Raw genomic sequence first — 21,669 nt, forward strand, 5'->3', positions numbered from 1 at the left:
TATCTAAACCATTATTTTTAACTTTAATACATAGACATTACTATGAAAATGGATAGTATCCTACATTCATGGTTTTCTAACATTAATTACTGTACCACATATTATTAAAACAAAACCTTTTACTACTACGAAGATTGTGTCAAGAAAAATCACAGTTGAGATAAAGGCTTTACCTATTTTACTCTGAGATACTTTGAAAATAGTGCATATAGTGCATAGTTTAAAAATAGGATAAGAGTTTTTATGAATAAACATCTTTGAAACATTTATTGAGAAGATAATTTCACAAAACTGGTAAATTATTTCCAACCAACACAATGTCTAGTTGTTTTTTTTTAATTTTAAAAACACATAAAAACATTCAGTAGAAGACGGTGTAGTTTTGCCAGCTGTTCACAGCAGATGACAATGAAAAACTGGAGGTTATGATGAAGTAATGGCAAAGACCATTTTTTTTATCAGCTTCAAAACTAGTTAAGTTATAAGATGGATACAATTCTTGCAAAGTTTTTTTCTGAAACTAAAATTTGGATTATCATAGAGTAAGATTTGATGTTGGGCAATTAGACTTTATAACTGTGTAAAAGGTGTGTATCCCTGAATTTATAAATTGCTTTCTACACTTATTCACTGCCAAACATAATTCAGTAGAACCTTGATGAACCGAGAATTACACTAGCCTACATAACTTCATTACCCCAAGTAAAATACCAAGATAATTTTTATAATTGTATTTGAATCGTATAATCTTAGTTTGTTAAAAATGGATTGTATGTTCAACAATAATTGCAGTCCATTATTGTTAAGCAGTATGGTCCAAAATTATTGTTTTTGATTTTGAAACATCACAGTTCATTTGACAAAATTATAGTTGAAGCAGCTCAATGTCAAGTCACGCTTGTGCAATAGTTTGTTTACATGCTTTCTCCAGACCACGGGGGAGGGGAGGGTCTGATAAGCCTCTATTGTTCACCCCCAAGAAGGTCTGACCCTCATTAGTGACGCTCGGCTGCACTCAGTGGGGAACCCAATACCACAAATCAATCTTTTAAATGAATACAAATATTTGGTAATAATTGTTTTATTAATATTCACCTTGAAATTTCAATAAATTTGGTGTAAAATTTGAAAAAAAAACTGCCATTTGGACCGATTATTAATACAATACCAAATACCAATAAAGTAGTACATTCATTGGTAATTAAATAATAGGTAAAAATTTACCGATGTTCGTCAAGTTTTACCCCCTGCTGTGCGCTATGTCACAAAAGCTGATAACGACATGGGTGATTAGTAACCATGGCAACTTGTTGAATGCGTGATGAAGGGAAACCCAAGAAATAGAAGAACAAAGAGAAAGAATAACGACGTTGTTATCTTTATACCCTTTTTACAATTTCCGTTATTGTTATCTTTATGTAAGATTTTATGATTTTGTTTTATAGGTTTATAAAATAATTCTTTTTAACTACGGGAATATCAATTTATAATTTATCAACGTGCTTCTCTTCTGAAACAGCAATACCGGATGCATAATAAAGGTCAATGGCCTAAAATATCACGATTGTGCAATATATTGTATTTTGATGTTGAAATTAAAATCACGACAAAAGTTTGTATATATCCATGGTCCCTATCGTTAATCATATAATATGTACACAATCAATGCTAAATAATCGTGGTTAGTTCTAACTTAATTTTTTATTATTCAAAGTTTTTACACAGTAAGACAATCCAAAGTCAAACCGGGCAATGAATACCCAGAAAACAACGTATCTTGTCCTGTGATTTGAATACCACTCGCCGGCCAGTCCTTTAGGTTTAGGGAAGTAGTGCAAGTCTAGCTTCAAGGTCTTACCCACCCCTTCCCCCTCCGGTCCTACTTGACTCACTACCCGCGCTCCTTTCAAGGTCATTGCCCAACCCCTCCCACCCTTCTATTGTGTTGCCTTTCTATTGTTTCTATTCCGACTTTTTTTTCGGGAAACATTAGTATCTAGTTCATAAGATTTAGATTGTATAAAGTACCTTCAACACAATAAAAAATACAGGAAACTAAAAAACATTTAAGCCTTAAACAGCCACATCTACCAATATAGGACAAGATACAGAACATGCAATGACATACAATTTGAGTACAATGACGGTAATTTGAGACCGAGTAGGCTTGCATAACGAAAAAAAATATGCGAACAACAACAACTATGCTTGTGGTTTCGAAAATAGAAAGATAAAATATCCATAACAAATATTTTAATTTATAAAATAAGATTGTAGATTAGTTACAAGTTTAATATGTAGCCATAAACAGTTTTGTGGCAGTAGGCAATGGCCAGCGGCAAATTCAATATTCACGAAAATACTGATTAAGTTAGAGATAACATTTAACAGTCATCATAAAACTATTATTTTTATGATAAAACAGAATTGGGGAAAGTCGTAAAGAAATAAAAGTGATAAAACTCAACAGTTCTTGGAAGTACTTCAATACAACAATTATTGTCGTGATAAAATGTTAATGGATTTGGGACTGCTAATGGGTTTTTTATTGCATCATCACGCTAGTAATAAATTATGAAGATCGTAAACAAACATCTGATAAGACTTTTATGTGCTCGGAACCAACTGCCGTTGACTACGATAGTAATCTGAAAGTAATTTATTATTATAATAGGCTGTACCGAACCGAATTTGTACCGTGTAAAATGCTGTACCGAACCGATGACGGTAATTAAGCTTGTACCGTACCGTACCGACTTTTTCGGTGCACCGCAGACCCCTAATAAAAAGTAATACAATATAAATGTATTCAAATTCAATGTTGTAGCCCTAGAACTGTAATATGACAGTTGCTAAAAATATTGCACGTTGTTTATAAGAGAATAAAATTGACACTACATGGTAGTATAAATACCTCTGATCTTTTAACCTAGAAACTATGAATTAAAAGGAAAATTTACTACATTTATTTTCTATTTGATTAAAATTACCTTTTATCAGTTCCAAATAGTCATATTTAACTGTAATTAACTATCTCATTAACTGTCATTTAAGCTTTACTTATATTTTTACACAGGAGAACCTGAAGCAAGGCGTGTATCCTTGGTACATAAAATGATCTACTAAAGAGTTAGGCAGATGCTCTCATAAATTTAAAATTAATTTGCTATTCCAAAAGTTAAATTTATAATATAATCTCAAATTTTATTTAGGACAACCTGGTAAAGCAAGGCATGTACACTCAGTACGCAGAGAATCTACTGAAGAGTGTGGCAGACACAGTCAACAACCCCAGATATGATGTAACTCTCGCCAAGAACTGCATCATGTCTCTGATGCCTCATACTCAAACTGAGGGTAAGTTATAACATCTGGTCACAATTATTTTAAAATACATCTTTTAACTTTATTACCAGAAATCAACAAGAATCACACAGTTATTGTAGAACGTAGTGCTAATTAACTAACGTGAGTACGAGAACCTTTTGAATACCAGAACATTTTGTGATAGTTGACAGTTCTATGATGATAAGGGGAGTGGCAAAGCTCAGGGCTTCAGTTCCTGAGGTCGCAGGTTCAAATCATTCCAATCGCCTATAGATTTAGTCATTTAGTCAACCTAGCATGAAGTAATTTGTAAATCATTTCTGTGTTAGAGCCAGCCTATGGCCCTAGAATGTAAAGGAAAGGAAAAAAGTTATCCTCGGGAAAAGTTTTTCTCATGTAATACTCTACTTAATCTGGGGCCCACTCAAATCCAAGTGGATTTTTGTCCTAGCCAACAAGTTTACCACAGATTCCTCTGTCCTCTGCCTTGCCAATTTCTTCCCCACGTTATCCTCACCTTTTTAACATGTCTTCCATTTCATCTCGTCAATTTCTTCTCCACGTCTTCCTCACCTTTTTAAAAAGTCTTCCATTCCATCTCCTGATCTTCCTAGTAAACTCCCTCCTTACACCTCATTTGCTCTCCTTATAATATAATTTAATCTTCCTCTCTTCTCAAATTATCAAGCCACCCAATTCTCCTGATATTCAATAGTTATTTGTGTAACTAGTGGGCGAAGTGGCAGTTTGCTGCAAACGTGGAAAGTTTCTCGAGTGGCAGTTTGCACTTGTGTTACACATAATATTTTTCCTACAGTCACTATAAATCATATAAATAATAAGTCTTTCAAACACTGTCCACTGTACAACACGTTTTTAGGTTAGGTTAAATCCAAACATTGAACGAAATGGGAAACGCTGCACCAGTACATAGTCGCAATTTCTTGCTTATTTATCGCAGTGTTGCCAACTTATTTTCAAGCGTACACTGATTATGTGCATAATAAAATCATGCTATTTTTTGTTGTTTGGTTGGAATACTGGTGTGCGCCAAAGTAAGGCTTTCCTGTGCTATAATCTGTGCAAGGAAGCCCATTTTATCGGGTGACTGTAATAAAAAGACATTTCCTATCACCTTTGTAAGTCTAGATACCTTAATTTGTCCTTTTAGTAGGCGTAACCTGAAGTTGTTTTTTAAATAGTTCTCTTGTTGATCACATTGTGTGGTTGTTGCAGGATGGCTGGTACCCAAAAGAGACTTACCCTCAGTAATGGAGCTTTGTCTCATGGACACTGTGATTGCCAAGGTGCAAGTGTTGACCGATGATACACCTGCCCATGCATCTGCCACCGAAACTCCTGATCTCAACAAGTAAGTTATGTAGAGTCTTGCTGATAAATTTTAGGCCTAACAATTTTTACATTTTTTTAGCAATTGACGCTTTGTAAGGGAATGCGGTTCAAACCTCTAATTTTTTTTATATGCTGGGAATTGAACCAGTCCCTCTTGCAACAAAGTCTAGGACTCTTAAGTTTTTGTGAAAATGTTGTTTAGTTGCTTCATAACAAAATTTGTATACAGACATTTTATCTCATAGCTAAAATATTATGTATTTATGACGTGTGGTTTGTTTTAGGTCTTTTGACTTTGTAGAGCCCAGTCCTCACACTGAGTTGGCACAAGACTTGCTGCCCCATGTTCTCCGTCTTACTGAAGTTATTTTGGCCTGTAGCAGGTGGGTTTGGACGTAGATAACAATAATACACATTTGTACAAGCAGGTCTACTCTTTGGAAGACAGAAGATTAGACAATCATTTGAATATAGTTAGTGGATGGTATTCAGACTTAAGTTACTATTAAGCCTTTGATAGATACAACACAATTAATTTTGAGATTTCACACCTAAAATGTGTATATTAGGATTCACAGAAAGAAAGGCTGCTTCAGAAAGAAGTAGTAGAAATTTTATTTTTATTCTACTACCTTCCACTGAAGTACCCTTCTGTTGGGCTCTATCATTGTTATCAACTTTTGTGTGCTATTAACTGCCTGAAACTTTATTCTTGATAAGCTTGTTCAGTATCCATTCCTTCTTCCTTGATGTTACATTGAAACAAGTGTTCTTCCTCTCGTAAATTATAGGCTACTATTTTTTTGTCAAATGGTTTAAAACCCTGCATCGAGTAATCCTTGGTTGCCGTACTTGGTAAGTAATTTCGGTTCATGGATCAACTTTATTACGAGTATACGACCTTGAAGTCCAAATCAATCACTTCATTTGAAGGCCGTCAATTCTGTTTTTATGTAAAAACAAATCAATTTTCATGGATATTTTTTTCATAAAGAGTTAGTTGATGTGAATTAACCAACGTTTTTTATCAGGACCAGTCTGATGTACCAAATCAACGAGAGCTCAGAGGCCAGCGGAGGCTACTCCCTGGGAGACTTCATAGTGTTCCGTTGTGTTCTGGCTGTCTCGTCCTCGCGCAGTGTCAAGACACAGTCACTGTCCGCGGCGCTGACCGTGCTGCTGCCTACCAGCGTCAGAACTGCGCTGGACAAGTGGAACGCTAATGCTGTCACTGACTTCCCCTCGGTAGGTTACAGATGATGTGAATGTTTTAGTTTGTCTTTCTAAACTTTAGTATCCATACCTAAAATTTATTAATGTGAGTGGTTGTTGATTTTTAAATGTAATTTTACACAAATAAACTCATTGTTGTCAGATTTTTATACCATTAAAATATTTAAAAAGTTGTGATAGTTCATTTGAACAGTAACATTGTCACTGCCCCTTTGTTTTAAGAGTTGTAAACGCTGGTAAGCACTAGATTGGCCTCTGTAACCTGGAATGTATTAGTAAGTGTTTAGTATTTGCTTAAATAGACATTTAATGTCAAAAGTCTTAATAACTAAGTGTTTCAATATTTTCCCAGTCCCTTGTTAAATTTAAACATTAAAAAAATATAGGATAGGCTAGATAATATGGACTCTTCTTTTTTACAGAACACCTACGCCAATGATATAATCCCAGGAGAGAGTTATGTGTTGGCTGTGGTCAACGCACACATCTCTTCACTATCCAGTCAGCAGACATTCACAATCAATCCGTCTTTGAAACATCTTCTACACTCTTTGGTCACCTTCATCAGTGAACATATCATGTGAGCAACTGTAGCTTGTAGAGGAGTTAGACTTGGGTTTGCACAATTACCCTAGTAATAAATTAAGGAAGGCTTGAACAAACATCTGATAAACCTTTTATGTGCTCCTAACCAACTATTTGGCTAGATTTTTACGAGTTGGTATCTTATCGACTTTGACGATCGATTCTCTATAGCTATATTAATGTCCAAATATCGGTCGTATCAAGAATCGACACATCCCTGGTAAAAAGTAAAAATTGCTTTATTTTAAAAAGAATTCCAGCTGGAAGCTAGGGAAAATTATTTTCCTTACTTTACCAAGATTGTTTGTTACTGACATAGATCAACAAATGAGAAATACAGTTTTTTTTTTCATAGAAAAGCTGCACAAAACCCGATTGGCTTTCTTGTCACATGCCCATTGACTATCCACTTTCTCATTTAGTTTTTCACGCTATAATAGTTGGCGGGGAAATAAAATAAGGAAATGCTAAAATGCTATAGTTTTCAATAAGGTGTATTTTGAGCTTAGAATAATTAATTTTTATTTAGCATAAAGATAAATTAACTATGGTTGGAGTAGGCTAGTCAAAATTAGCCATTAAAAAGGTTGCACAAAAATGCATTGGCTTTTTGTTTTTGATTACATGCAAAGTTTTTTTTTTGTTTTCTGTTTTTTACTCTATGATAAAGCATAAAAATAAAAGATCAAGTTTCCAAAATGCATCCTTTTAGTTATTGATACTTAAAACAATCGTTAAAAGAAAATATGGAGTTAGTTTTTATTATGAAACTTGCCACAACTTTATGTGAAACTTTTTTACTTTGTGTGAAAGTAATATCTACAGTAGACTCCCTCTTATCTGGACTCCTCGGAACCTAGGTCAGTCCGGATAATGGTTTTTCTGGTTAAACCAACGTCCACAAAAACTATCTGAACGGACCGTAAAAACGGACCGTTTAACTATGTATTTGACTCAAATTTAGGAGAGCATTATATTGAGACACGTGAACACTGGTCTAAAATCTTTCCCACGAGAACGGTTGTTTCAGTACCGCCCACTTCCTGCCGATCTGGTCCTGTTAAACCGATGTGTTGATACAAATATCTGGTTAAAGAGATGTCATTTCCACCGAGTGTAGTCATGTTAAACTGATGTCCGGTTAAAAGGTGTCCGGATAAGAGGGAGTCTACTGTACTTCACAGAAGTGTAATGTAGCTATTGCGCTTAATCAGATAGAATTAGACCTATCTAGGTGAGTAAATCACTTATCCGTTGTCCTCACAGGAAATGTGACGAGACCAACGTGGTGAGACAGCAGGCAGTGCAGGTGTTAGCACCCCTGACACTCGACGCGTGCACAGAATACCTGCATGACATTGCGTTGCGCACACTCGAGCGCACTGTGGGCGACCCTGAGACTGAGGCGCATCAAGTGTGTGTCTACACCCTGGTGCTGCAGAACATTTACACACTCATCATCAACTACACAGACGCTACCTCCATCTGCAGGTTAGTGTGGCAGTTGATCATATCAATCAAGAAAATTATCAACGTCTCTTAATAAGGTTTTATTTCTGTCTATATTTCATCATTTTAAAGGAATTATTTGGTTAAAACTCGAAGTTTGACTTGATCTTGTAATAAGTTGTTGTTTTCAATAAACTGGTAGATATTAACAATGGGTAAAATTTCCTTGATAATTTGAAATTTTATAATCCATCGACTCGGCAGTCAGGTAGTCCACTGCCGGCAGTCTTAACGATGCCGAAAAACGATGGTGAAAAAAAGCTTTAAGAGACACGAATCTCGTCCTCACTATATTGTATGTACCATCATTGTGCAGCATAGTTTTGATCATTGACACATACTGTTTGGTACTAATTGTTTTACATCATCGTGTGATTTTATACCGTTCCAAATGTTTAGTAGTGTTTAATACTGCGTTAGCAATAATGGTCATACTTTATCTTGATATCAATCACTCATACCTTAATAACCCGATTTATTTAGTAATCCGACACCTTCCCGTCCCCCTATTAGTTATCTCTCATTACTTTACACTCATCTCCATTCATACTTGGCTTAAATAACCTACCTTTGTTTGGTCGCCATTTTAAGTAAAATAATTAAACTATCAAAAGACAACTGTTATTTAAAAAATGTTTAGAGAAAAAAGCATTTCTGCTTGGTTATAAAGTCAGTTGGAAAATAGATAAGTTACACAAATAATCTACCCAAGAAGAATAGTTTGCAACTGAAGCATAAAAAATGTTCACAACACAATTAAATTGATATTTGCAACTTCTTGAAGGCTTTTTAATAAAAGGGTGTATAAAACAGTTATACTGCTTCTGTTAATAATTATATTTCTGGAGTAGAGTGGAAATATCAATTTAACACTTTTGAAACACTTGTTTTTAACACTCTACAATTCTTTTCTCAAGTGAGTGAGTTAGTTGTCTTTCCTTTCCTTCCCCCTTATGTATCATCTTTGTTAATATTAGATCTTGTGTTGCAATTCTCCCCATAACATACCCAACAATGTTGTCACTAACACAATCACCACCATTCAAGTGGCCATGTTGTCAGTTTGACTGACTGTTGTAGTGACGCTGTCAACGAGAAGCTGCTGCAGGAGTGTTTGTCCTGGATGGAAGGCTTGTTGGACAAGCCGAGCGGTCGTCAGGCGTTGGACCAGTTCTTTGACAACTCCAAACACGACCTGATGCAGATCCTGTTGTCCATCGCGTCTCCTCGCACTTGTAAATCCACCATGTACAGCACCAAAGTGCTGCAGTTCTTCAACAAACTCTTCAATGCTGGTGAGTTTCAAAACTAACGGTATGGGGTGGAGTTATTGAATTGTTCAAAGGCTGATTGTGACCTGTCTTCTTTTGTGTTCCCCCTGAGCATAAAACACGACTCCCTGAAATGAATCCTGAGTAATTTCTCAGAAAGGGTGTCAGTGTGGTCTGATGCTAAGTCTGAGATGTTGTATTGTTGAATGAAAGAGGAATTTGATTAATCAATCCATTCCTACATTCCAGCTGAGAAGAACGCAGGTGACGTCGCCCTAGAGCGACTGCGTGCCTCGGTACTCAACCTGGCCACAGTGGAGTCCAACCTGCTGCGTAACTGGCTGCGACACGTCATACTGGGTTCCGCTAAACCCCCGACCCCCACAGTAGAGGCCCCGCCGTCATCTAGCAGCAGCTCTGAAGCTTTCCCAGCCCCAGTCCCAGCCCCGGCTCCCGCCCCTGCCAAGACTGCGGAGAAGACCAAGACAGAACAGGCTGCTCCTAGACTGCTGCAGGAGAATCAGCTGTTACTGCAGTATCTTACCTTGTATATCATCAGTGAGAATAGGTATACAAGATGTTATATATTTTTTGGATTTTTGCACTGTTATGTCTGTGTGTTATTTTTTATTTTGTTGGAAACTGTGAAATTCGTGTTACTGTAGGTAAACAAGTTTTTAACTAACAGTTAGGACAACTATTGAACCCATTATTCTTGTTTAGCTTCCACTAGTCCTTTTTCGATTGTAAATTAAAAAAAAATCGGGAGAGATTTATTCTGAAAATTATTTAATACTATGGAGTGTTTTTCAAACATTCCAACCATTAGACAAATCTTATTTTATCGACCACATTGAAAGTTAAAATATTTTACCCTGATCTGTAAAAAAAAAAAAAAATCATTAATAAGGCTTAGAGAAGTAATCAGTAATCACTCATATTTTTAAAAACCAAAACTGTTTGTCACTGTCCTGCTTTTGGAAATAACAATCCAAACAAAATGTAGCAATAGATAAGCATTTGTGAGGCGAGCGCCCATTTTACCCGTCACAAATTTAGTCCCAATCATTCATTGACGGTACCTTTTTTTTTACTGGTACATTACCACTACCATTAAAGTTTTCAAGCGAATTCACTCTATCCTGTAAAAGTCATTCCTTTTATTTCTTTTGATTTTAGAGACATCCTTCACAAATTCTCTCCCAACTTTAAAATATTAAAAATATACCCTCCACCCTCCACATTAATAATATAATACCTCTAACAATATTGAATTCCACCAGTGAGAACGATGCCAAAGAAGATGTAGCAGTGACTCTGCTAGAAGCTCTGATCCCCATTGGCTCTCAGTTGCTGTCCACAGCCGAGGGTGTCGGGTTCAAGGAGTTGATGGTTGTCATGGCAACACTGGCAGATGCAGGCTCTGGTCGAGGACATCTACAGCTGTTTATGGCTGCTGTGCAATGGCTCGACATTTGGTGAGTTTACACTATCTGATGGTGGGAATGAAAACATAAAGGAATTGCCAATTGTAAATTGTTTTAAGGACTTGTGTTTCGATTAGTGGAACAGTCCACTCTGGAACAAGAAACACAAAAACTTTTGTTTTTATTTGCCGTTTGAACATCACTAATCAAACAGCGCTATAATGTCAAAGCCTAGTGTGGTTGAGACGTAACTGGTCTACATTACCTTATCTACCGTTCCTTAAGTAGGCTTGGAGAAGATTTCACATTATTTTTGTAAAAAAAATACACTAGTGCCTACTGCCTATACTACATTTTAAAATCACTTGGGAGTTAAGGAACATTTTACACAAATATTAGAATATTTCACTAGCAACTTTACCATTTTCAACCCGAGAAAGGGTTGAGTCGAATGAAAGATATGTTCAGGTCCATTGGTGGTCAGAAAGTCTGCCCCATTCTGGGATAAGCCTGTAAACCTGCTGTCCTAAAATAAAACCTTAACACATTACATAGGCTTTTATACTCTATGTTATTTCACAAGTACATTGTGTGAAGAGTGTTTCCTTGTCATATTTTCAGACATTGTTAGGAAGAAGATATGTAATTATGGTAGTTTAGGCCTAATTTTTTTATTAAGTTTGAATTTTTTCCTATTAGGTGATCTATGTAGTGTTTATCTAGAACAGTGGCAAGAATCCTCAGGGTAACTTTTTTTGTGATTCAGACATATCAAGTTTTGAACCATAACTACCTACATCTTTTACTTAGATTACAATCTTGGTTTTGTACTTTAGTTCAATTTTTTTCCAACCAAATTTGGAAATTCGTAATTTCTTCACTAAACTATTCTCGAAAAAAAAACCATAGGCCTACTAAGTTAAAATATCCTAAAATTCATTCCTGTACAAATTAGTCAGCCTCTTGGCTTCTGTTCAAAACAACTTGAGCAAATTAATGTTGTTTTGCAAACAAAATCACTTCTTATCCTATTAACAACTCCATTTGTACAACAGCAAGCAGAACCTGTGCAACAAGGATGTACTGACCCAGCTGGAGGCTAGCTCAGTGGCTGCAGGCTCCATGGTCGAGGCTACCTGCTACATAGTCAACTACACTAGTGATGTGATCAGCGCGTTGTGTCCCACGGCTGGCGGTCGGGCCTCCTCACCCCCCTGGGACGGGGACACTCTCCCTCCCTCTGACCTGGACACTGACTGGATGGACGAGTTGGGACACGATGATGATGAGGAGAGTGGCGGAGATGATTCGGTGAGTGTCACAGTTTAGAGCGGAATATTTTGTTTTAAGCTCTTGAATACAGAAAGATTAAGAAGGACATTGCTGAAATCTTAATGAAGAAGAGATTGTCTAAAAGATTGTCTTAGCAAAATAGCGTGTTTATTTTACCTTCCCCAAAATATTAGAACTTAGTGGGAGATGTAATACAATCTCTATAATTGTAAGTATGTAGAATTGAAACTTTCTCAACATAAAGGATTAACATAACATAAGGATTATAAATATGTCCTATAAAGGATCCTTCCTGGAACCTCTTAATCTTTTCCTATGTCCTTTACAGTTCCTCTTCTTCCACCGTCTGTCATCTTACTCCTCTCTTCTCCACCTCATCTATCCACCTTTGTATAGGTTCCCTCTGACTTTTTCCCACTTGCACTATCTAGCCTACTCTTTTTTCTGAAGAATCATCTCTTCTCAAGTGTCCAACTTGGTTTGTTTTTTCTACTCCCCCTCTTCTGATTTTTTCTTCCCCAACTCTATCCCACTTTGTTTTACTCTTAATATCTTTTTAAATTTTCATTTCTGCAGATTTATTCCCATACTCAATGTATTAAAATAAAGCAATTTAAAAAAATTCTATCCAACATTTCCTACCCATTATTGTTGTAGGATGAGGACAGTCTATGCAACAAGTTGTGCACATTCACCATCACCCAGAAGGAGTTCATGAACCAACACTGGTACCACTGTCACACGTGCAAGATGGTGGACAGTGTTGGTGTGTGCACTGTGTGTGCTAGAGTGTGTCATCGCAACCACGACGTCACCTACGCCAAGTACGGCAACTTCTTCTGCGACTGCGGTGCCAAGGAGAACAGCTCTTGTCAGGTTAGTGTGATTGATTGATTGATTGAGGTGTGATCAATGAGGTGTTTATTTGAGGATTTTACTGTCTTTATTCTGTTCAATAATACTCCTTTCATGCACTATACACATCTTTTGCAGTAAAATGATTGATCATCCAACACATTTCATAATTAATGACATTTGCATTTTCTTCTGTAATTGAATACCTTGATACTGTTGTAATACGATAACTGAAAATGAACTGTTGATAATGCAAACTAATTTTGTTCATTTCTAAATTTGGAAGATGTTTTATTTTTCGTATCCTCAAACCTTCCTAGATAGATAATTTTATAAGCAACATTTAAATATAGTTTTTTGCACCATGATTTTTCTGTGTTTATTGTTTTTGGGCTACTTTTTCCATACGGGGTTTTCCCATTAAGACAAACATCCTATCCTAACAAATACCCTTAAAATGGAGGATCTTTTACCCCATTTTATACCATTTTTATATGTTATTTATTGGATATTGTCAATGCATATGACCAGGAAATCCATATTGTTTGATTTCACATTAGATAAAATTTTAGGCTTTAGTGAAGCGAAGCCCACAACTGCAGCAAGATAATCTGCCTGGCCAGACTTCTTCCACCACCAACACCGGCAACATGGGCATGGAGCTGACTAGCTCTCTGAGGCGCAGACCTTCCTCCCCTACCTTGCCTGAGAGAGGGGGAGAGCCTCGTAGTCTACCTAGAGACAAACACAGGATAGCTACACTGGCCAAGCAGCTGGGTGAGTACAGCAAGCATTCCATAGTATACAAATTTAAGTTTCTCTGGTCTGTATTTAATTTAGTTTATTCGGTGAAAAGACTGACTCGTTATAGACTTTTCTGTATAGTTACAAGTTGAGATTCATGGTAAATTACCATGAGTGTAGCTGGTCTTGTGGTCAGAGTTCTTCTAGGAGAAACATATTGTGTCAGTAACATGGCTATGTGGTAATACGGTCCAGCAACCTGATAGAATTAGTTTGAGCTAATGTGTTAAGCAGTTCTAGGAATTGGTTCTAGGAGAGGCAAGCGAAAGTTTTCTGGTTTTGAAAACTTATTAATTTTTTAAAACGTAAATTTAAAAGATATTAGTAGTAATAAATACACATTTCTTTTATTGTTGTTGGCATTATGGTTGCCTTTCCTAATAATTCCAACCGTTTTCTTAACTTAGAGCTGAACACATGCACGTCCAGAGCTGAACACATCCGGACACACATAAAAGTTCTCTTTTTGTTCAAAATTTGTATTGCTCTTTTTGACTGTGAGCCCCTTCTGGAATCTGGGATTCCTCATCTTATTTTGTTGGTCCATAATACATTTCCAATGTTTTCTAAACGGAACAGCATTTATGATTGTGCAATACTCGGTTGGTATTCTACGATTAAGCATCCAGCCTAAGACTTAAAACAGTCCTGACATGTTACACAACTATATTGATGTTGTAGATGTGTTCTCCGAGACACTGACCAGTATGATATGGAAGGAGGGCAGCATCATCAGCCCACTGCTGGAGCTGCTGCAGAGTCTCATGCCTGCTGTGGAGGCTGCGTGCACCAGACAATCACCTGTAGGGTGCTACCATAGAGCACAATCTGCATTAGAACAGCTACACTCACTGGACAAGAAGTTTGAGACCACGGATCAACTCATGGTGGGTTACGTTTAGTGCTAAAGCTAGGCAGCCAAGATGAAAAACTGAGAATCGCCTTACCAGCTCAGCCTTATTTCCCTTATTCACTATCTTTGTTTCGTCCCAATACGGGATAATGACGACGCCTAGAAAGACATAGATAGATAACCTTTTTAAAAGAGTTCCAAACAGTTCATATACAACATGTTTACAAAATTAATGTAATATTTTGCCCCAGCATCCCAAGGAGATTCCCCTTTAAGTTAATTCTGAGTCTGATCCCCGTTGCAAAGTAGTCAAGTTTCAAGTAACAATCAATAGGTAAGGTCATCTCATACATGTTATATTACAGGTGCCAACACTAGGCTCACAAGAAGGTGCATTTGAGAATGTCAAAATGAACTACACCGGGGACCAAGGACAGACTATCAGACAGCTGTTGTCAGCTCATATGATCAGAAGAGTGGCCATGTGCTGCCTGTCGTCTCCCTACGGCAAGCGTCAACACTTGGGTATGTTGGCTGTACTACTTTGATTCAATTATGCTTTATTACTAATTGCAACTTTTTGTCAGTTCTTTAAACTAAATAATTCTTAAAACAAAAATATTTATATTGTTTACTACAAGCTCTAAAATTCACTACCAACTTGTTTTGCTACGGTTTATCAATTATCAATCATTACAAAAGTATTGTTCTCTAAGTATTTGACTTACTGACTTACCATGATTGTGTTAGTGTACTGTAGACTGATTATAAGTATAATCATATGGAACAGCAGACAAAAATTGTCAGTAGAGGTGTGCGGATATCCGAAAAATCGGGTCGGATTCGGTTCAGAACAGACAGAAAACCTCCATAACCACCATTAGTTTCCCAGGACAAAATACAGCAATACGTTTCCAACGACCTAACAGCAAACGGCAAAGAAGCCGTATGATGCAATACTGATAACTAGTTTAGTCGTTATCGGCTGTTTTGCTTTACGATTAGATTCGTCTGGAACGAACAGACATAAAGCAGAAAAGAACTACCATGGTCAAATGAAAGTCAACTCGTGCTTGTCTTGCTCCTGATACTAACTAGGGGCGCTGCGTAATAGTTTTTTTACAGTACTGTTTCAAAGTAGAAAAATCTAGCCTACTACTGTGATGTTACGTAAACAATAGATTAAATGTTTCCCGAAAAAAAGTCAGAATAGAAACAATAGAAAGGCAACACAATAGAAGGGTGGGAGGGGTTGGGCAATAACCTCGAAAGGAGCGCGGGTAGTGAGTCAAGTAGGACCGGAGGGGGAAGGGGTGGGTAAGACCTTGAAGCTATATATAGACTTGCACTACTTCCCTAAACCGAAAGGACTGGCCGGCGAGTGGTATTCCAATCACAGAACAAGATACGTTGTTTTTTGGGTATTCATTGCCCGGTTTGACTTTGGATTGTCTTACTGTGTAGAAACTTTGAATAATAAAAAATAAATTTAGAACTAACCACGATTATTTAGCATTTATTGTGTACATATTAAATGATTAAACGATAGGGACCATGGATATATACAAACTTTTGTCGTGATTTTAATTTCAACATCAAAATACAATATTGCACAATCGTGATATTTTAGGTCATTGACCTTTATTATGCATCCGGTATTGCTGTTTCAGAAGAGAAGCACGTTGATAAATTATAAATTGATATTCCCGTAGTTAAAAAGAATTATTTTATAAACCTATAAAACAAAATCATAAAATCTTACATAAAGATAACAAAAAATAACGGAAATTGTAAAAAGGGAATAAAGATAACAACGTCATTATTCTTTCTCTTTGTTCTTCTATTTCTTGGGTTTCCCTTATCACGCATTCAACGTCATCAGCTTTTATGACATAGCGCACAGCAGGGGGTAAAACACTGAGTGCAGCCGAGCGGCACTAATGAGGGTCGGACCTTCTTGGGGGTGAACAATAGACGGCTTATCAGACCCTCCCCTCCCCTCCCCCGTGGTCTGGAGAAAGCTTGTAAACAAACTATTGCACAAGCGCGCGTGACTTGACATTGGGCTGCTTCAATTATAATTTTGTCAAATGAACTGTGATGTTTCAAAATCAAAAACAATAATTTGGGACCATACTGCTTAACAATAATGGACTGCAATTATTGTTGAACATACAATCCATTTTTAACAAACTAAGATTATACGATTCAAATACAATTATAAAGATTATCTTGGTATTTTACTTGGGGTAATGAAGTTATGTCTAGGCTAGTGTAATTCTCGGTTCATCAAGGTTCTACTGAATTATGTTTGGCAGTGAATATGTGTAGAATGCAATTTATAAATTCAGGGATACACACCTTTTACACAGTTATAAAGTCTAATTGCCCAACATCAAATCGTGAGCTAGAGCCAATTTAGTGCATTAGTGATTCTACACTTGGCAAACCCACAAAATGCCATTTAAGCCCAATAATCCGTTCCAAAAACGTAAGGAAATACAATGTGAAAATAAACTTGAGATCGAACTCCTTGGCTTGTGAGAACCAGGAAACAAGATAAATCATAACCTCAAGTAAACAAGCCCAAACGTTTGACACCAGTCCTGCTGAGCTAAGGTGTTTGTGAAGATTTCGGCTGCTAGTGTACTTAATTCAAGCAACCAACTTTTGAAAATAAATGTTGTGAATTGTGATTTTCAAGAGAGAGAAAACTGTGGACTTGGCTAATTTGAAATTCTATAGTTCAAAATCGTCATTTAAGTTTATTTACACAGCTTTACATTGTTTTGTAGGTTAAAAATACATATGCAGCTTATTATTAACCGCGCCGAACTATCCGAATCCGAAAATATCCGAATCCGAACCTCCCAATATCCGATCCGATCCGAACCGAGCCTCAACTATCCGATCCGAATCCGATCCGAAATGAAATTTCACTATCCGCACACCTCTAATTGTCAGGGTAACCGATTGGTTATAGAGCACACTTTCAAATTTAAAGAAGGTTGCTGGTACGATTGTCGTATTGATCCTGCCCTCAGATGCCACTAACTTCTCATTCATTGGGTTAATTAATTAATGAGGTCATATAACAAAATAACAAGGCATGGACCATTCCATTACAAAATCCGCAAAAAACTTGAATGGGTTGGAAACACAAAATACAAGAAGCAATGCAACAATTAATTAAAATAATTTTAATAGCAATCGATAAATACCCTTGTTATGCACTCTTTGATGCAGATAAAGCAAAAAGTACTTGAGCTAACATCATTGACCCCAGCTAATTATTTTAACCTTAAGGATGAAAAGAACCACTGTAGACCTGCATGTGTTGAAAAATGCTGTTTTTGCTGTGGGACTAAAAAGATCGCCGCTCTATTAAAAGATCACCCTAAATTTAAACTCAAATTTGATAGTTTCTCAAAATTCAGTTGATTATTTAGGAATAAAAATAGACTCATATTTAAATTGGAAAACTCACATTACAAATTTATCAAAAAGACTTACTTAAGCTATGTTTGTTTTTGGAAGTTTAATTAGAGAACAACAAATTTTGATACACAAATTGCAGTACATCATACTTATTTCGCTTTAATCATGAATTATGGAATTATTTTATGGGGATCATGTAGTTAAAGCAAAAAGTTTTTATTTTTCAAAAAAGGGCGATTAGACATAATTATAGCCAATATTACTCCAGATACACATTGCCAAGAATATATCAGTCAATTTAAAATTCTCACTTTTTACAGCTCTTATATTTATGACATTTCTCTGATGGTTTAGTAACTTAGATACACTGGAGAGTCAGCCCTCTCAAAATGTAATAAAACCAATACAACATAGACTAAAATTATTACATTTATCCCTACAATATGAGACCCAAAATGTATAATAAGCTGCCTTCAACAATGAAAGAAATTGATTGCACATCAAAATAAAAAAATAAAAAAAAACCCTTAAGATATGGCTTCTGGAGAAGGCATTTTGTTCACAGGAAGATTTCCTAACAAATGTATATTATTTTTTAGTATTCAATATTTTGGTTGTTGTTACAATAGATTTTTCTTGACAAATCACATGTCAATCATTAATGTAACGTGATGATAATAAATAAATAAATTTACAACAAAGTGGTATTCATCCAGTACAGTTTAGCATGGTTGAATCCTTTACTGCCCTAACATAGTCGTTGTGTGTGCAGCAGTATCTCATGAGAAGGGCAAGATCACCGTGTTGCAATTGAGTGCTTTGCTGAAGCAGGCCGACTCATCTAAGCGCAAGTTGACTCTCACCAGGCTCGCATCAGCACCAATACCATTCACAGTACTGAGTCTCACAGGCAACCCGTGGAATGAGGACTTCCTGGCAGTGTGTGGACTAAGGGTACGAGATTCAAAAGCTGTTTACAGTAGTATGTTTGTCAAAATCCTTTTGGAGTTCAAGGAGTGTCTTGGTAAAGTATTGAGTTCAGCCAATTATTAAGTGTAGGTGCCTAGAGATTTTTCGCAATACTGATATTTTAGGTATTGATATACAGGTATGACTTTACTTCTAGTTGGGTAAGGATGAATAATTTCTCTTAACCCTTTCGATACTAGAATATTTTTTGTAATTTTCCAAAAAGTGCTAATAGTTATTTACTTATTTCGTCCGAAAAGTGCTAGGCTTGCCACGGGGGCAAAGTCTAGTGTGGGAAAAAAATCTGTAAAAATACAATTTTTCTTCTCAAAATGGCTAAGGAAGGATATATTGGGCCTCGATCGTATGAGGAATGGAAAGAAACCATCGCTGTTTCTAAACTAGAACTGAGTCAACCGATATTCTTATTTAAACCCACATGATCGAAAGTCGCGCCGGCACGATATATCGTCACTGAGTGCAAGGACACACAGCAATATATCGTTGCATAGCACTGAAAGGGTTAAATGGGAAGGGATAGTCCTTCTTGTTTAAAAGGACAAGGACATTTTTTTAACGTAAATTACCTGTAGTCTCATATATTGTATTAGAAGACATTCATTTAATCATCCTCTTCAGTGGGTCCAAATAAAATTTTTGTAAAATGTTCCAAAAATCTATGTTTCTGCATATTTTTCCTATATGAACTATTACCTAAAAAACTTATTTAATCAGCCATTTGGCCTCTTAAAAACATTAAAGTTGAGAATAAATTTTTCCTCTCTTGGATATTTCATATTGAGTATTCTTTTAATATTCAGTACACCTTTGTCTGTGTGTATGCATTTGTATCTCATTTTTTTTATGGGTTTGCAACGGTTGTTTCAACCAGATAATACTAAGGGCTGTGTTGGTGAAATTTGTTTACATTACATAATTTTACAACACAAATACTTCATTCCTCAGGACTGCCATGTACTGACGTTCCATCCGTGTGGCTCAGTGGGAGAACACCTGGTACTCCACCCTCAGCTAGAGACGGGCAACTTCATCATCCGTGCCATCTGGCTGCCTGGCGCACAGACCGTGCTGGCGCTAGTCACTGCTGACTTTGTCAAGATCTATGACCTGGGCAAGGATGTGCTCAGTCCCCAGTACTACTTCCTGGTGCCCACAGGCAAGATACGAGACGTCACCTTCATCTGCCCTCAGGTATTCATTTTTTTATTCATAAAAATGTTTTTGGTTCTGCGTCCATACTCGATCGGGAACGCTCGGCAATGCCTTTTGTATACGTTCGTTTTTGCTCTAGCCTCGGTTGAAGACTGTTGGAAGTAAAAGGTTTTAATAATGTGTGGAACAGTAATTGTTGTTAGAAATCCATGAATGTAGGATAAGTTACTATACATTTTCATAGTAATGTCAACATTAAAATTTAAAATAATGGTTTTAATACAATTCTGAGGAGAAAACCACAAAATTACTGGTAGCTGCGTTGCGTACCAATTTTGTACCGAGAACCAAGGTACAAAATATTATACCGTACCGACCTTAATTTTTCTGTACCGCAGACCCCTAAAAAATACACAAGTAAATTTGCAGAAAGTTAAAACTTCAATTGAGCAATTTAAAAATAGGCTATGTATATTTTTCTCATGTGTATTGCCTTTTAAAGGATGAGAAGCCCACAATGTTGCTGATGTCGTCTACTGGGTACATCTACAGTCAGGACATGGACGATGACAGCTCAGCCAAGCATGGACCTTTCTATGTGACCAACACTTTGGATGTGTCGCATCCAGAGATCAAGGTAGGAAATATTCGCTTACCTGTACTGTTGAATATTTTGCATGTTCTTAGTTCATATAATTTACTTTATTGTAGTCATCTTTCCAAAATAAAATGTTCCTCTCACCTTTTTAAAAACAAATTTTTAGTAGTGAACTTAGTACACACCGTAGTCTCTGTTTATGCCTCTGTAGTGTATTTACTCTCTTTACACATCTTACCCATCACCTTGTTCCGCTGACAGGATGTGAACGGCAGTGTGTGTGCGGGCGGAGTGTCCGTCTACTACTCCCACACGCTGCAGCTGTTGTTCTTCAGCTACGTGCAGGGCAAGAGCTTCATCGCCCCAGTCAAGGCCCGGGACAGCGCGCTGGGGCCTGTGTTTCACATACAGCTCAGCAGGCCAGCCACCACGACGCCGTCAGGGAAAGCCAACAACGCAACATCCGGACAGCCGCAGCCTCTGTGTCAGTGGAGCGAGGTGCCTAACCATCCGGGGCTGGTGTGCTCCGTCATGCAGACTAGTGAGTAGAGCTGTGTGATTTATTAGATGATAAAATTGTCGGGGATTAAATCTAATTGAAAAGCAGATTAGGATTTGATAGTTTGTGAGAAAACTCCTGGATCATTCTTTGTGTAGACCAATGATCAGAGACCATTGCCTTTTGAATACTGTAAGTGGAAATATCTTCTGTATCCACCAGCTGTACACACTAAATCAAATGAACCACCAACAGTTTGTGCTACTGTAAAAATCTTTCTTCTATAGCTTTAAGTCTTGCTCTACCTTGATGAAAAGAGTCCATCCAGGCACAAGAAACAGCAACTTTACACCACACAAAAAAATAAACATTTAATTGTCACTGACGTAGTTTGAAACAAAGCATTTTTGAAAAAGGAAGCTCTTCTAATTACTGTCTATCAATTGTTCCACCAGCAATCATATAATGTTGTTTTCACTGTA

At 36.8% G+C, this 21,669-nt stretch overlaps 1 protein-coding gene across 4 annotated transcripts in view; it reads left to right on the plus strand.

Moving 5' to 3' along the window:
• LOC128992431 (E3 ubiquitin-protein ligase UBR4-like) overlaps positions 1–21,669 on the plus strand; it is a 92,001-nt gene that overhangs the window by 24,942 nt on the left and 45,390 nt on the right. For 3 of the 4 annotated variants that reach the window (XM_054416001.1, XM_054416002.1, XM_054416004.1), the window contains exons 19-36: positions 3,213–3,357; positions 4,564–4,699; positions 4,965–5,063; positions 5,712–5,925; positions 6,336–6,493; positions 7,765–7,989; positions 9,088–9,302; positions 9,528–9,846; positions 10,562–10,756; positions 11,761–12,016; positions 12,656–12,874; positions 13,426–13,630; positions 14,339–14,544; positions 14,876–15,035; positions 18,721–18,902; positions 19,884–20,129; positions 20,593–20,727; positions 20,950–21,229. In XM_054416001.1, the coding sequence (XP_054271976.1) occupies positions 3,213–3,357; positions 4,564–4,699; positions 4,965–5,063; positions 5,712–5,925; positions 6,336–6,493; positions 7,765–7,989; positions 9,088–9,302; positions 9,528–9,846; positions 10,562–10,756; positions 11,761–12,016; positions 12,656–12,874; positions 13,426–13,630; positions 14,339–14,544; positions 14,876–15,035; positions 18,721–18,902; positions 19,884–20,129; positions 20,593–20,727; positions 20,950–21,229 (3,595 nt within the window). The remainder of the gene's footprint in view (positions 1–3,212; positions 3,358–4,563; positions 4,700–4,964; positions 5,064–5,711; positions 5,926–6,335; positions 6,494–7,764; positions 7,990–9,087; positions 9,303–9,527; positions 9,847–10,561; positions 10,757–11,760; positions 12,017–12,655; positions 12,875–13,425; positions 13,631–14,338; positions 14,545–14,875; positions 15,036–18,720; positions 18,903–19,883; positions 20,130–20,592; positions 20,728–20,949; positions 21,230–21,669) is intronic. The other variant, XM_054416003.1, reaches the window with a different exon arrangement.

This window comes from Macrosteles quadrilineatus, unplaced genomic scaffold, assembly GCF_028750875.1.
Source record: "Macrosteles quadrilineatus isolate MER2022 unplaced genomic scaffold, UCM_ALF_1.0 Scaffold_4__1_contigs__length_99947679, whole genome shotgun sequence".
Lineage (NCBI taxonomy): Eukaryota > Metazoa > Arthropoda > Insecta > Hemiptera > Cicadellidae > Macrosteles > Macrosteles quadrilineatus.